At 31.4% G+C, this 15,581-nt stretch overlaps 1 protein-coding gene across 1 annotated transcript in view; it reads left to right on the top strand.

The window, feature by feature from the left end:
- Si (sucrase-isomaltase) overlaps nt 1-15,581 on the top strand; it is a 70,849-nt gene that overhangs the window by 39,084 nt on the left and 16,184 nt on the right. The window contains exons 25-37 of the mRNA XM_021158399.1: nt 248-406; nt 2,900-3,106; nt 3,376-3,530; nt 5,364-5,532; nt 6,891-6,987; nt 7,092-7,204; nt 7,292-7,417; nt 8,760-8,888; nt 9,720-9,830; nt 11,126-11,188; nt 12,443-12,559; nt 13,817-13,904; nt 15,103-15,241. Coding sequence (XP_021014058.1) covers nt 248-406; nt 2,900-3,106; nt 3,376-3,530; nt 5,364-5,532; nt 6,891-6,987; nt 7,092-7,204; nt 7,292-7,417; nt 8,760-8,888; nt 9,720-9,830; nt 11,126-11,188; nt 12,443-12,559; nt 13,817-13,904; nt 15,103-15,241 — 1,673 coding nt within the window. The remainder of the gene's footprint in view (nt 1-247; nt 407-2,899; nt 3,107-3,375; nt 3,531-5,363; nt 5,533-6,890; nt 6,988-7,091; nt 7,205-7,291; nt 7,418-8,759; nt 8,889-9,719; nt 9,831-11,125; nt 11,189-12,442; nt 12,560-13,816; nt 13,905-15,102; nt 15,242-15,581) is intronic.

Raw genomic sequence — 15,581 nt, 5'->3', positions numbered from 1 at the left:
TGTGTCTACTTCCCTTTTTAGGTCTAGTATGGTTTTGTTCATTTCCATCATCTGTTTGGATGTGTTTTCCTGTTTTTCTTTAAGGACTTCTACCTGTTTTTCTTTACTTTTCTATTCTTCAAAAAATATATCGAAGTAATTAAGACTCCTAAAAATTCCGTTTGCTAGATTTTGACATTGTTTGAAATCAAGTTTAAAACATCATCAATTTAAACAATTAATCATTATTATTATTTTTTTTTTACAGATTCTCTCAATTACAGATCTCACCTTCAACCTCGGCAAAACCTTTATAGTTAGATGGACGACACAACCTCTCTCAGACAATGAGAAATTCACTTGTTACCCAGATGTAGGCACAGCTACTGTGGAAACTTGCGTAGAGAGAGGCTGCATATGGGAACCGGTAATGAAGTGTTTCTTGTGAATAAATATGTTATTTTCATATAAGCACCCCAAGTAAGACATTAACACATAAATTTTAAGTTCAACAATATAGAAATTATATCCGTTTGCGATCATTTCCTATTTGAAACCTGCATATTTAATAGACAATTATCTATTAAATGAATTAATTCTTTAAATAGATTGTATAGCAGATGACTGACAAGGTTACCAGGTAAGTCACTTTTCAGGCTTAATGGGTGATAATTTTTTCCCTTATAAATAGCATTTTGTTTTACTCATACTTTACAATTATTATAGGTGACTGGCTAAATTGGCAATTCATATGTCGGTAATATCCAGTATTTCCAAAACAAATTTTCAAACTATAAAAAGTTGGACATGTGCAATTAACGGAGGCTTTAGTTATGTTGGACAGCAGTGAAGAATGCAGATTTTGTCACAGGGTGAACAGTGATTGTAACATGGGTTAATTGTGAAATTAGGAAGAAAGAGCGGAACGCATGGTGCTCTATTACTGGAGTCATGTACATTAGCACTGCAGAGGCAGAATGCGAATTATTTTTAACAGGACTATGAGTTATACATTGAGAACAATAATGCTAATAAGGGTTCGTGCATTAATGCCAAGTGAAAAAGGAACTTTAGTGATGGTGAAAGATGCAAGCTTGATAAGGAAGGAGTCAAAGACAAAAAGAAAGTAACAAGATAGCATTAAATAAAAATCACATTGTTGATTCTGATAAGAAAGCAAACATAAAATATATCTTCAAGAGGCAATAGAGAAATAAATCACTTATAATATCAGGAAATGTAAATCTTTCCTAGAACTGGAGATACATTGGTGATTTTTCTAATTCTTCCAGGTAGTTAGCAGGCTCATATTTGTACTTACACTGGCATCAATTTTCTTGACTCCCAAATGTCCTGACCAATCTAAAGTCATTTGAAAACATCCTATGTAAAATACACACAACTACTACTCTTAAAGTTTCAGCAACTTATTTACTTCTAAAAATACAGATTTATTGAGATATAGATAGCTTTGTTTACAAACAACCCTTTTCAATAGCATATTTTATCTTTATGTCGTTAGAAATTTCTTGGGAAACACAACTTACTTATTTTTCTCTTGAAGACCTAATGAGTTCTTAAGCTGTTTTCCTGAATTTTTTTTTCACTTTTTAAAATTTTACATGAATGGGCATTTTGCAAGTATGTATATATATCTGAGAACCACATGCATGCAGTGCTTGTGAAGGCCAAAATGAGTGTTGGCTGCCAAGGAACTGCAGTTTGAAAAGGTTGTGAGCTGCTATGTTGGTGTGACAAATCAAACCCAAGTGTAACAGAAGAGAAGTTGGTAGTCTTAAATGGTTAGCAGGCGCTCCATGCCTGCCTAAACTACTAGTACAGTTCTGATGGTAACTATTAACAAAAGAGATGTAGTGAAATTAAAATAAAATATCTTTGAAAGAGTCATAAATATAAAATATCTCTGAACGAGTCATAAATTAGAGGTGCCTAAAGATGACCATTTTATAAACTGCATTTTGAATGACAATCAGTGTTCACACCATAGATGGATTGCTTTAAACTGAGACTGTCAGCACCTAAAATCTGAGTTGATTTAGGAAAACAGGATTTATCTTTTTTTTTCTTTTAACCAGAAACTTGAGGTTGATTTCCAGCATTTTAATGCCAACAGTGTCTCTGATTCTTCCATTCTACCATAAGGTTTTGTTTTCACAATTCATCAAAATTATTAGCATTATATTTGCAAGCTACCCATTACAAGGGAGATGATAGAAAAACATCATCTTGCTGTAATTAGTTTGTATCTCCTTCTTTTCAGTAGATTTAGGGCTTATGCAATATCTAAAAAAATAGACTGAAATTTGTATTGCCTCTTCAAATTCTATGATCAATTAATAACTATGGAAATTTGATAGAAAAGTCTGTTGTAAGCTATCTCACACTCAATTTACCTTTAGGTACTATTTTCTACTGTGTCAAAAAGCAGAGAAAAAATATTTTTGTTAAGATTTCCTATTTAAAATCCTGTAGAAATGGAATCAGCGGCTTTAAATACAAGCCATAAAAATAAACTATTTTAATACCATTATAAATAGAGAAAAATAAACTTCAACTATGTATTTTATAGTTATTTTCAGAAAGACGAAATAGTAGCATTTTATAGCATAAAATAAAACACAGCAAATTCATTTATATAATTTTCTATCAAAACAACAAAAATAATTTATGTTATTTTGCATTGATGAGCAATATTTGATCTTTTGTCTCTACTGTTCTAAGATTAGATTCAGTATGTCAATATGTGATATGAATTCAGAATTTATCTCGAACGAATAATAGATTGTTTTATTATGTGCGACAAAAGGTGTTACTAAGCTTGGTTAAGGTCTTTTTGTTTGATTTAAGTTCGTGATTGTGATGCTTACATTTTTTGGTGTTGAACATGCATTGCTTTTAGGTTAGCGCGACCGCCAATGTACCTGCATGCTACTTTCCTTCGAACCACAATCCCTATATGTTAACTTCAACTCAAAAATTGGCAACGGGCATAACAGCAGAACTTCAGTTGAATCCTGCAAATGCTAGAATTAAGCTTCCATCTAATCCCATCTCCACTCTCCGAGTGGAAGTAAAATATCACAAAAATGACATGCTACAGTTTAAGGTAAGTTAAATGTAAACTTTCTTAGGAGAAAGAATTAAAGAATTTAGTATTTTACTTGATTTCATTGGAGGTTTTTGTTTGTTTGTTTGTTTGTTTGTATTTTTATTTGTTTTTTGTTTTTTGTGTTTTTTTTTAATCAAATGCTAGATACAAAGTAACTATGCAGAAATGGACAATTGTAAGTGCTTCTTTGGAAAATATTATTTAAAACATGCTCTATTAACAGTGAGTATAAACATTTGTGTATTGTCACTGTTTCTTTGAAACAGATTTACGATGCACATCATAAGAGATATGAAGTTCCTGTACCACTAAATATTCCAGACACCCCTACAAGTTCTGATGAAAATAGACTCTATGATGTAGAAATCAAGGAAAATCCTTTTGGCATTCAGGTTCGAAGGAGAAGCACTGGAAAGCTTATGTAAGTGATTAAGTAATTTGATATGAAAGGGAAATTTTTAGTTTAAAAGAACAAAATGTTAACAGTTGGTTGTTTCAAATATTTTCCCATATTTAACACTTTTAAACAACATATTCATAGGGCCATACAAAGGACCAATCCAAAAATGTAGTTTACTTCATAGATATTATTACTTTTTGTAGGGGAGGTTTTTGATGTTAAGGTCATGTTCCCCAATTTGTTCTTGATCTGTCAGTAAAGAAATCAATGGGCTAATTGCTGGGCTAAAGAGACAGATGAGATTGGTCTCTGGAGGCAGGTAGGAAGATGCAAGGAAGGAAAACAGAGTTCACCATGCTTTGGGGAGAGAAGAACTAAGACCCATGTGTGACCTCAAAATGTAGTGACCACACATTTGTCACACATTTGGGTGGTCAGGAGAGTTTAGCAACTGAAGTTTAGGGTATGTGGGAGAGGTGGAGATAAAAGTATTATCAAGGGCCCACTTTTCCAGGCAGGAGATAGTAATGCCCAGCAATAACATCCAAAGGCAAGTTGAAAAAGAACCACTGTGTGTCTGTGTCTTTTATCCGTGAATTCAAGGGAAGTTGGGCGAGGGCTGGTAGCACATCCTCCATCTCAGAGCAAAGGAAAGTAGAGCTAAACTACACACAACAGCTTTTGTTAATAAATATTAGATTCAATATTATAATAATACAAATAATAATAGCAGATTCATCTTAAAATACATGTTATATGATGGTACAATAAGCAATTAGGACTGCACTATGTAAGTGAGTTATTAAAACAGTTGAGATGTTTGTGAAATCTGGAACCTGATCCTTATCGATGAAAAGAAATTGAGAAAAATCTGTATTAATTTTATAGGGTATAAATTTATTAAAATATGATTCTCTTCATGTAAAGTTAAGATGCATTTTCATTTAAGTTCACCATTCCTCCTTTAAAATGATGTCAGAATGCTGGCAGTTATCGGCAATCTTGATGCAAAGAAAGAAAAACCTGACTACCCTGGTTTAATAAGATTTTATTACAGAAGTTTTTGGAGTTTGAAAAATTAACAAATGAAATAATTTGTGAAATAAACACTTGGGGGCAAGTCAAGTACTCTTGTTTTGTAATATTTTTAAAAAATTACACAGAAGCTTTGAGTGTATCTCAGATTTTTCATGACATTAATATCTCTCATTGCTGGCCTCACTTTCTTTTCCTGCTCTTTTGTATTTTCTCACAATTAGTTATAGTAACCATCCATTCTCTTTAAATATATTTTTCCTACGTACCGTTTATTATAAATACAAAACACAGTAAGAAAACAACTGAATGTTTTAACTGGGAAGAACTTACCATAAAAATACACATTATGATTATAGCTCCTGATAAGATGTATTTTTAAAGTTACAGGAATTAAACATAAAATAACGATTAATCTATAGGATGGATAAAATAGATCATATTTATTTTTAAGATATTAATCAAGAAATTAATATATTTTATTATATATTGGCCTAAAATACAATGATATTCTCATCTTACATCTTCAAATAGTACATAAAATATATTTTAATATTTAAGTCATTAAATTAATCCAAAAAATAACAATAATTACCTATATTCATTTGATACCTACCTATAATTAGGAGCTTAAGAAAAGTTAATTCCTCAGATCACAAAGAAAGAATTACAATCATTATTTGAAATGTTACTTACTGTGTGCAGGCACATATAAAATGTATTTATTTGCTCTCTGGAAGATAAAGTAATTATAGTTATTTCTTTTTAATTTTACACATATTTAAAGAAATAGACTGGTTTGTTTCTTTCTATTTTCAGCTGGGATTCTTGCCTACCTGGATTTGCCTTCAATGATCAATTCATTCAGATATCTACACGTCTGCCATCACAATATTTATATGGTTTTGGGGAAGTGGAACACACAGCATTCAAGCGAAATTTGGATTGGCATACTTGGGGGATGTTCACAAGGGATCAACCTCCTGGAGTAGGTACCAATTTTTGGCTACCAAAAGAGGCAGCTATGATAGTGATGAAGATCTAGTTCACTTATTTTTAGGCTGATAACTCATCTGAAAAACTTAATATGAAGAGGGAGACTTGCAATGCTGAAAGAGTGATTTTCTGAAGAAGAAGGAAAAAAAAAGCACACAATATTAGAAAATATAGAAAGAAGTAGAGAGTATAAATTTTGTATTGATTTCTTTTCTATCCCCCGCAATCTGCAAAACACCTCTTTAGCACTTATGTGTTAGATAAGAGAATACATTCGAAGATTGTAACAAAATTATGTATACAGGAATCTTCATTATTAATATAGCTATTGTTTGATTAACTTGATCTTGATTTAAAATTGATTCCTAACTAGTTTCTTAACTTTTCAAGCCACATAGAACAAAAACACTTACAGTATTCCTGGAGATAACTGTTTGTAGTATATATATTTCACTATTAGTGATTTGATGCCATACCTCTATATCCCACAGATTATGTATTATGTGTTCAAACTACTACTCATATCCTTAACGATATTTATATTGTTCTGATACTTCCTGGAGGTCTGTTTTGATATCAGAACACATTTCTTGAATACCCAATATATTGAAAAACAAATAATGTTAATTGCCATCATTCCAAATATATCGTGAATAAAGATGTTTTAAAAACTAGCTTACCATTGGTTTCACTTGTAGTTGATACTTGAAGGATATATTCAGTAACAATAAAGTAATATTGCATTTATTTGTGTGACAAGGTACACAATCAATGCTATCTTTACCATACTGAAAATATATCAACATCTATTCAAAAGAATGTTATATCAAAATTATTTCAAAAGAACTATTTAAAATTAATATAGCTATTATCTGATTAATTTGATCTTAATTTCACATGCTAATATATTACCAAACTTTGAGTTTGAAAATAGAAATTGCATTCTGAATATGGAAGTCTATTTTTTATAAACTTATTGTCCTTCACATACATCACTATGTTTATTTCCAGGACATTTTATTTTACGATTAGTGTTAAATTACAAATAAAGTGAGATATCTAACTTTCTGCAAGAAACAACTATTCTAATATCAGGGTTGCTTGGCAGCTACTGTCACATAGTTTATGGATGTTATATATTTTCTTATTTAATTGCACACTCTATAGAAACATCAATTCAAATAAAAGAAAAATATTTAAATAAAGTGCATTTATTTTATTCAAGTATAGTTGAATTTTCTAATCAGGAATAACATTAGCTTCCAAGCTTTATGCTAACGAATTTAAGCTATATTGATTTAGCTCATACAGTATTGTTCCTAAATACACATTATGTTTCTTAAATTTCAGTACAAACTTAATTCCTATGGATTCCATCCATATTACATGGCTTTGGAGGATGAGGGCAATGCTCATGGAGTCCTGTTACAGAACAGCAATGGAATGGGTAAAGCTATCATTTGATGAATTTCACATATAAAATAGATAAATGTGATATAATAACAAGTATCTCTTGCAGATAAAAACTTAGGTCTTATTTTGTATTTTCAGATGTTACATTCCAGCCAACACCTGCTCTAACCTACCGCACAATTGGTGGAATCTTGGATTTTTACATGTTTTTGGGACCAACCCCAGAAGGTGCAACAAAGCAATATCATGAAGTATGAATGGATATTTATTTTAAAAATTACAAAGGTTTATTTACAGTGTAAAATATTTCTTTTATCTAACTTATAATATTTTCAAAGGTAATTGGCTTTCCAGTCATGCCACCTTACTGGGCTCTAGGATTCCAATTATGTCGTTATGGATACAGAAATACTTCAGAGATTGAGCAACTGTACAATGACATGAAGGCTGCTCAAATCCCCTATGTATGTATATCAATAACATGTGGATTTTGTAATGACAGAATGAAATATTTAAACACTATATTCTTTGGGATTATATTAAACATTTGGAAGTAATGCTCATATTTCAGTAGCATCTTTGGAACTGGAAGCAGGACTTTTTGCATGTTTTTGTCAGATACAGAAGTATGGTGCTATATTATTCCCCTTATGCTTACTTTCCTACTTTAAAGATCCTGAACTGTTCTAAACAAGCCTCTACCATTTTGTATAGGATACATTGTGGATGGCTTAGTCATATGTGTTCTGTGTTGTCTATGTTTGAGTAATCTGTAGAATCATTTAATGTGACAAGTTTGAAGAAGTTTAACATGAGCTGTGTGAATGGAGGCCTAAGGTATATAGTTGGAATAGATAAGGCCGAATGGCAAACTTTACAGAATATGTTGTTTCCACAATGATCAGGAAATCAATTTAAACTAAATTAAAGAATTCTTGTAACACATAAGCACACCAGTATATAAGGCTATCAATGTAACAGCTCATTTTACATTAAAAACATATGTGTATATATATATATATATATATATATATATATATATATATATAAACATACATATATATAAACATACATATATATAAACATTGGCTGTATATCAGAATCTAATATTGCTGAATGCATTACTATCAGAAAAATAATTACACACACTGAAATAAGTATTTGAAAATGAGCTTTTCTAGCATTATCCTAGTATGACAGTTAAAAAGTCTACTTATACTGTAATAATTTAGGAAAGTATAGATTGACAGAAAATAATTGTCAAATTAGTTGTTTAAGAGTCACTTGAAATTTCTGATGGTAAATTTCAAATTTGGTGCTTTAAAATATTTCCAAATATTAAAATGTAAACAATTAGTCATTTAACTTATTTCAAAAATCAATTTAAGTTATGTAAGATCAAAACATTAATAATAATAAAATTTTAAATACATTGTTTCTTTTGTTATTGTTAGAATTAAGTAAGTTATCTTGATGTGATTTATGGTTGACAAGACTACAAAAGCATTTTTTGTATATGCATTGAAATTTCAGTTTTAAGTGGTCATTTTACCAAATTTCATAGCATTAAATTCCTTTTGTCTCAGTTTTCCAACATTGAAGTATTTTTTATTTAGAATGTTTACTTCTCAAATAGAATTATTGTTTAACCATTGACCAAACTATCATGCATGTAAAATTGTTCTTAGTCTATTTTTCATTCTTTGCCTTCTTTTCTAACTTCTTTAATACAGCTATTACTATACAGGCTATACAAGGCACAACCTCCAAACTGCTCTTCCAAATTGTTAATATTTTGTATTTTAGGATGTTCAGTATACAGACATCAATTATATGGAAAGGCAACTAGACTTCACAATTGGTGAACGATTCAAGACTCTTCCTCAGTTTGTTGAAAAAATAAGAAAAGAGGGAATGAAATATATTGTTATACTGGTCAGTATCAATTTTAAGGGAATTCTATTATTTTTTACATTTATTTTTAAAAATGAGGATATAAAAGACTTTAAAAAGAAAAAGAAGGGCACCTTTGAATTTGGAGCCTGGTGATAACTCAGTAATTAAAAGAACTTCCTCTTTTTAGGAAAAGCCCAGTTTTGGTCTCTTCTGGCCTCTTCAGCACCCATGGCAGTCACACACACACACACACAAGCACAAACCGCACATAAATACAAAATTTAAATAATGAAAACAATTCCCAAACTCAATACCTATCTATTGACATTTTTTCCTATTAATATTTTATTGTATTTACTTGGGCTATTTACGGCTACCTGAGAGTAGGTTCAGTGTGTAATTGCAAAGTCACATGACAGATATTGAAGCAAACTGTGGTCTCCTCACCGCTCTCGTCAGATGGCTTCAACTTAGACAAATGAGGCTATTTTTGTTCCCATATAAATTTTAGATGTCCTTTTGAATTTCTTCTTCTGTTTTTCTCATTTAAAATTTGTTTTCCTCGGGGATGAATAAAAATGGTCAGTGGAAAGTTAAGTTTATCAATATATTTTTCTGGATCAAGCTAGACAACTGAAAAAATTCATCAGGTAAAAATGAAACCAAAAAGCATTCAATAAGCTTGCTTTAGTTCTGAACCCACTGTTTGGGGAAATTTTTAGAATATTGCTGTGGTATTGTTGCTTGACCATTTCTTCAAATGGGAGCAGACGGTTGTAAAAAGGCAAAGGTAGAAAGTTACCCCACCCAACACATTGGAGATTGGCTATGTATTTAATTTGTTTTAATTTTGTGTTCTTTTAATCTTAGGATCCAGCAATTTCAGGAAATGAAACCCAGCCTTATCCTGCCTTCGAAAGAGGAATTCAGAAAGATGTTTTTGTCAAATGGCCTAACACAAATGACATTTGCTGGGCAAAGGTACTCAATACTGCTAAGTTGAATAATTTTGATAATGCTAGATATTTTATGTCTTTAAATACTTTAAAACATTCAGAATGAGAGATAAAAATATATATTTAATAATTAAAATGTTATATGCACTGTCTGATTTAAAGCTGAAGTGTTAGACACAAATAAGCAACTCATACAAATCCTAAAACTAAATATTTTATGATTAAATTGTGTTTTATTAAGTATTTAAATTTGTTTTGTGTTTTATAATGAAGCTTCCCATAGTGGAGTAGCTGCTCCTGATGTTATGCTGTGACAAATACTTATGTTTTCTTGCTTTTGCTAAAAGCATCTCATTGATTAAAAAAGAGAGTAATGGTTTAGGTTTTTGTTGTTATTTTGTTTGAGGACTAAACCTATCTGACTAAAGTGAATAAGGAAAGTTACTCTGAATCTTATATTGATACTGAGATCCAAGAGAGTTATGGAAATATCTAGATTTGATTTCCATGTAGTATTTTTAAGGATTAAAAAGAATGGCAGAAATAAAGAATAAAACGTGAGATTGACCTCTACAGCAAGATAAGACCTTCCTTGCTATGGGAGGAACCAGCAGGAACACCCTTAGGGTGCAGGATAATGTGTCAGAGACTGTAGCCTAGTAGGAAGGAGGGAGTTTCCCAGACACAGAAACTAGTTTCCTGTACAAACTCGGTTGAAAGAGTGATAAGTCAAATTGCCCATTTTTGTCACTTCTGGGCTTTAGGGCTTAGGGACCAAGGTTAGTTGTTTTCTCTGACTTCTGTGAGAGGCACGCGTCCTAGAACCTCGGGCCTGTTTTGGGTTCCTTGATTAGAAAGATTTTATTTCTTTAATACTCAAGAAAAAAAATCTAATAATAACATTTAAAATAAAATAAAATTTCCAAATTCCTATGTTGATGACATAATTTATTAAAGTTTAATTTTTTCCTATATTTTTTCCTATATTTCTACCTATAGGTTGTTGGATCCAAGTTATGATAATTGTGACAAAAGCATTGAGTTCAAGCATAGTCTGAGCACCAGTTAAATGATTCTATCACATTCACGGTGGTTATAGTACATGCCAAAATTTAGGGAATGTGAATGAAGAAAATATACATATGTCAGACATTTTTTCTCTAGATTTAAAAATATTGTAAAAAATGGATAAGTTATAAGTATAGGGATTACAGGGACAGAAATATAAATGTTAGATTTTGCCTCTAATAATATATTCCCAATTTATTCAACAATCGGACCCTATTCATCTTGAAATATTCCATTACTACTTTTTTACAGGTTTGGCCAGATTTACCTAATATTACAATAGATGAGACTATAACAGAAGATGAAGCTGTTAACGTAAGTCTTATATTGCTAAATTCCAAAATTCAGATTTTGAAATTTAATATTAAATTAGCATTTACTTGAATTTTAAGATTTCTCTTTAGAAGGAGAAAGCTTTTTAAAAAATATTTTCCTTTGGACCGTTTTTCATTGTCTTTACCTGAATTTTCCTGTATACTTAAGATTCATGACTAACTAAATGAAGGGACTGTAAGATTTAAATTGCATTTAGGATTTTTATCATATCACAAGTGTTAATGTTAAGTTCAAACTCAGGTCAAAATGTTAAGACGACTATTTAGCATATCATAGTGACTCTGGCTTGCCAGGCTCTAGCTGGAATCCCTCACTCAGTAGTTACAGGACCCTGTGGCTGTCATAACTCACAATTTACCCTGGATTTTTCCAGCCCAGGGGCTGGCCTGCATTTTCCCCAACTTTCCTTCTTTCTGTAATCTGCTGCAACTGCTCCATGAATCTCCTTTGCCTCCTATTTCCCCCACCCTTCTCCTCGCATAGCCCATGATCATGTCCACTCCAGACTCTCCAGGATGTCCCTGCTCTGCTCTCTCATTATTTACAATAAACTTCTCCCTCTACTATACCAAGGATCAATTCATGGCCTTTCCTTTTGATTTCTTTTTTTTTTTTCATTCACTTAACATGAGCTGTCATTGTGATGGTACTTTACTTGTTTTTAGTTTGATTTCCCTATAGCAGGCAGCACACTACTCCTAGACTGTGTGGTGATAAAAGGGAAGTGTTATCACGTTTAGCTTGTAGAGAATAGGTTTTAAGACACAAGCTAACACAAAGACAGAGTTTTTACCTGGATCTCCTTCTCCCAGCAAACATCCATGGTGAAAACCTCCCCAGTTAGTGGGTTGGAGGTTTGTGCACGCTTCCTTTTTCTGTGTTTGGATTTAATCTGGCTTGAGCTTGCACAATCCTTGTGAAACGAAACAACTCAATTTTGTCAAAAAAAATGCTTGTAGTCATCTGCCTCCTCAGACTCATAGAATCATGTACCCTATTTTCCACAAGATCCTGGAGCTGTTCTCTCATCACCTACTTAAGATTGGGAGGTACACTTTCTTCTTCTGTGCAATTTCATCCCCACCCGCATTGCCATTGGATGTTGGAGAGAAACTACATTCATCATTACTCATGTGTAACTAGAGAATCAGAAAACAAAGTTCTGGTGACATATACACGTTCTCTGAGGACCTTTTCAAATAAGAGCATGCATCTCCATTCTCTTTTGTTTAGGCTTCCAGAGCACATGTAGCCTTTCCAGACTTCTTTAGGAATTCCACATCAGAGTGGTGGACAAGAGAAATTTATGATTTCTACAATGAAAAAATGAAGTTTGATGGCTTGTGGATTGTACGTGAGCTTTTAAGATTTTTTCTTATATTTATTCTGTAGTGGTTTTGCAAATATTATAATGCCTATATAGACTTGTAGTTTAGCTCACTCTTTTGTTGCTGAACATTGTTATACAAAAGTCTGCTAGAATAGACCTTTAAAATTTCAATATATATATATATGACTGTTACTTCCTGGGTTTTTCAATTTAAGAAAGTAGCCTCCACTTTTAATTATGAAAAATACATTAACCACTCACTTTATTTTACCTTTCACAAAATGTCACGCTCAAATATTAACAAAGGTAAGGTTTTTCAAATGCCTTCCTTATCTTAGAAGAAACTTTACAATCTTGTTACAAATTTTATCACTATCGTTTTGAGATAGAATAAAAAGAATCTTCTTTTTTATAGGTAATTATTTAATCCAGGAGAATTATCACAATTCTTGTCCAGCTTTTTTGATTGGGATTGATTTTTGTGATGCCTTGAGCATAGATACTTGCATTTACTTAGTCTTTAACAAAGGAAAATTTAATGTATGAACATACCTATAGGATATAAAATTCCATGATACATAATATATAATTCAAAATCATTTATTGGATATTCAAACATTTGAAGTATAAGAAGTATTTCATAAACATGTCCTTGACAATTAAACATGGGTCAGAAAAGATAACTTTTTCTCAAGTGGAGTAAGTCATTTCATGAGAGTTAAAGTATCTGTCCATTTTCTTGGCTATAGAGACTATCTATAAGCCATGTGCTCAGTAGAGGTGCTACTTGTTGCTTATTGGCTCTGTGGCTGAGATCAAGTACAAAGATGCCCCTTAAAGTTGTTTACATTGTAAACTACACCTTGTATTTTCAAACATAAAACAACTGATGTCAGTTTGAAGTAGGGTTAGAGGGAGTGGAGGTAATAAGACATATATGATCATAAATTGTGTTATGGGAGCATAATATTCAATTCAGTCTTATTTGTATAAATCTACATGAAAAATACAGTATTTTCTGTTTCTCTAATGAGGCATAAATTATAAAATCTCTTTGAATATTCTGGGCTAATTAGGGTGTTTTAATGGAATGTTTTATAATTTTGTAATACAGAGGAAACAAAAAGCAATCCAAATTAATTACTATAGTACTCTCTACTTCCCAGTTAACGCCCATTGCCTAAAAATAATGACAGTAGCAACCCAGTCTTCTGAGTTCTGAAATTATAAGCTTGTCCTACCAAATTATTTATTCAACTTGTTGTTTTCTCTTTAAGGACATGAATGAGCCTTCCAGCTTTGTAAATGGAACCGTTACAAATAAATGCAGAAATGATACACTAAATTATCCACCTTATTTTCCAGGTAAAATTTGATGGTTATGTTTTTTTATAGTATTGTATCATTAGTATTGTTTATTGTTTTCACAGACCTCAAGTTATAGTAATTATAAATTTATCCTAAAATTTCAATGGTCAGTCACACAGATCAATATGTTCAACCTCATGTCCAATATCCAACAGCTCAACGCTCTTTTGAAGATAAGAGTAAATTTTCTATTTCTGTACTCATAATTCTAACTTAATTTAACTTTTTGTTATGGTTTTATAAGAATTTTCTGAATTAAATTATTAAATTCCTTTATTCATTAAAAATTGCTTAGCAATTTTTCCTGGGAAGGAGAAATGGGAAGAAAGTTATCATTTTCTGGTGATGGCTAATGTCTGAAAGGAGATAGCAAACACTAAATTTGATGAAGACAAGGGCAACTTTGGTTCTGATATATGTGGATTATTTTAATGAAAATGTATTCAATCCATGTTTGTTATTTATACGAATAAAAAGCGATAGAAATTTTAACCATGGAGAGATGAGTTAATGGTAGGGTACCTACTACTCTTCTAGAGAACCAAAGTTTGGTTCTTAGCCCTCTGCTACAGTAGCTAAACACTGTCTATATAACCCCACCTCCAGAGGAGCCAACACTACTTGCTGACCTCCAAGAGTATTATACTCATGGGCTTGTGCACATACATAAGAAATAAATATGAATCTTAAAGCTGACAATGTACTCATAATTTACATATTTATAAAGTTTCAGGTACAATTCCACGGGTCACTATAGATTTTTAAAATTAGTATACACAACCTGTACAAATTATTAAAATCATTAATTAAAACCTCATAATTTGTTTACCCTAAGAATATATGAATGGATCGAATTTTAACATTTCGTAGAAAGTATATGCATTTACTATGGCACATCAGGTGAATATAGCTAACTGAGGTGTATAGTATTTCAGAATATTTGTAAGAACAGGTTTTTCACATATTCACCATAACAAATTGTTGAAAGCTTTGAGTGATCATTGTGATACTGGGCCCGAGTTCATTAGTATCCAGTTTATTCATGAATTCAAACATTATTTTCTACTTCATGAGAATCTTTTATGTCACTAATAAGATAAATCTGAAGATTTAAATTAATGCATGTGTAGTTATGAGCTACATATTTCAAGTCATGGTCTTCAAATTTTTACTATATTTTCCCTGATTTTCCCAGAACTCACAAAAAGAAATGAGGGGTTACATTTCCGAACCATGTGCATGGAAACGGAACATATCCTTAGTGATGGATCATCAGTTTTACATTATGATGTGCACAATTTATATGGATGGTCACAAGTTAAACCCACTCTGGAGTAAGTTATGTTTGTAATTTTCTCCTCTGCTTTACTGGTTCAATTCATATTGATGATATCAGCTTCAACTTCAAGATTTCAAGAGTCTTGAGGAATTTCTTTCCATGTCAATTATTCTTGGTCAATTACTTCATTCATAAATTTTAGAAAAAAATTTCATTTCCCTCAATCAGGTAAGCAATCGGCCATTGTATTTATCATTATTATATTATTATTTTTTAATTTGTTCATGTAAGTCCAAAGAATTTTAGGCCATTTTAATGTCACATGTATGTGTCATATATGTGTGTGTGAGCAAGTATATATATATATATATATATATATATATATATATATATAT

The sequence above is a fragment of the Mus caroli genome, chromosome 3 (assembly GCF_900094665.2).
Source record: "Mus caroli chromosome 3, CAROLI_EIJ_v1.1, whole genome shotgun sequence".
NCBI classification, from domain to species: Eukaryota; Metazoa; Chordata; class Mammalia; order Rodentia; family Muridae; genus Mus; species Mus caroli.
This window is presented reverse-complemented; position numbering and strand designations above follow the sequence as displayed.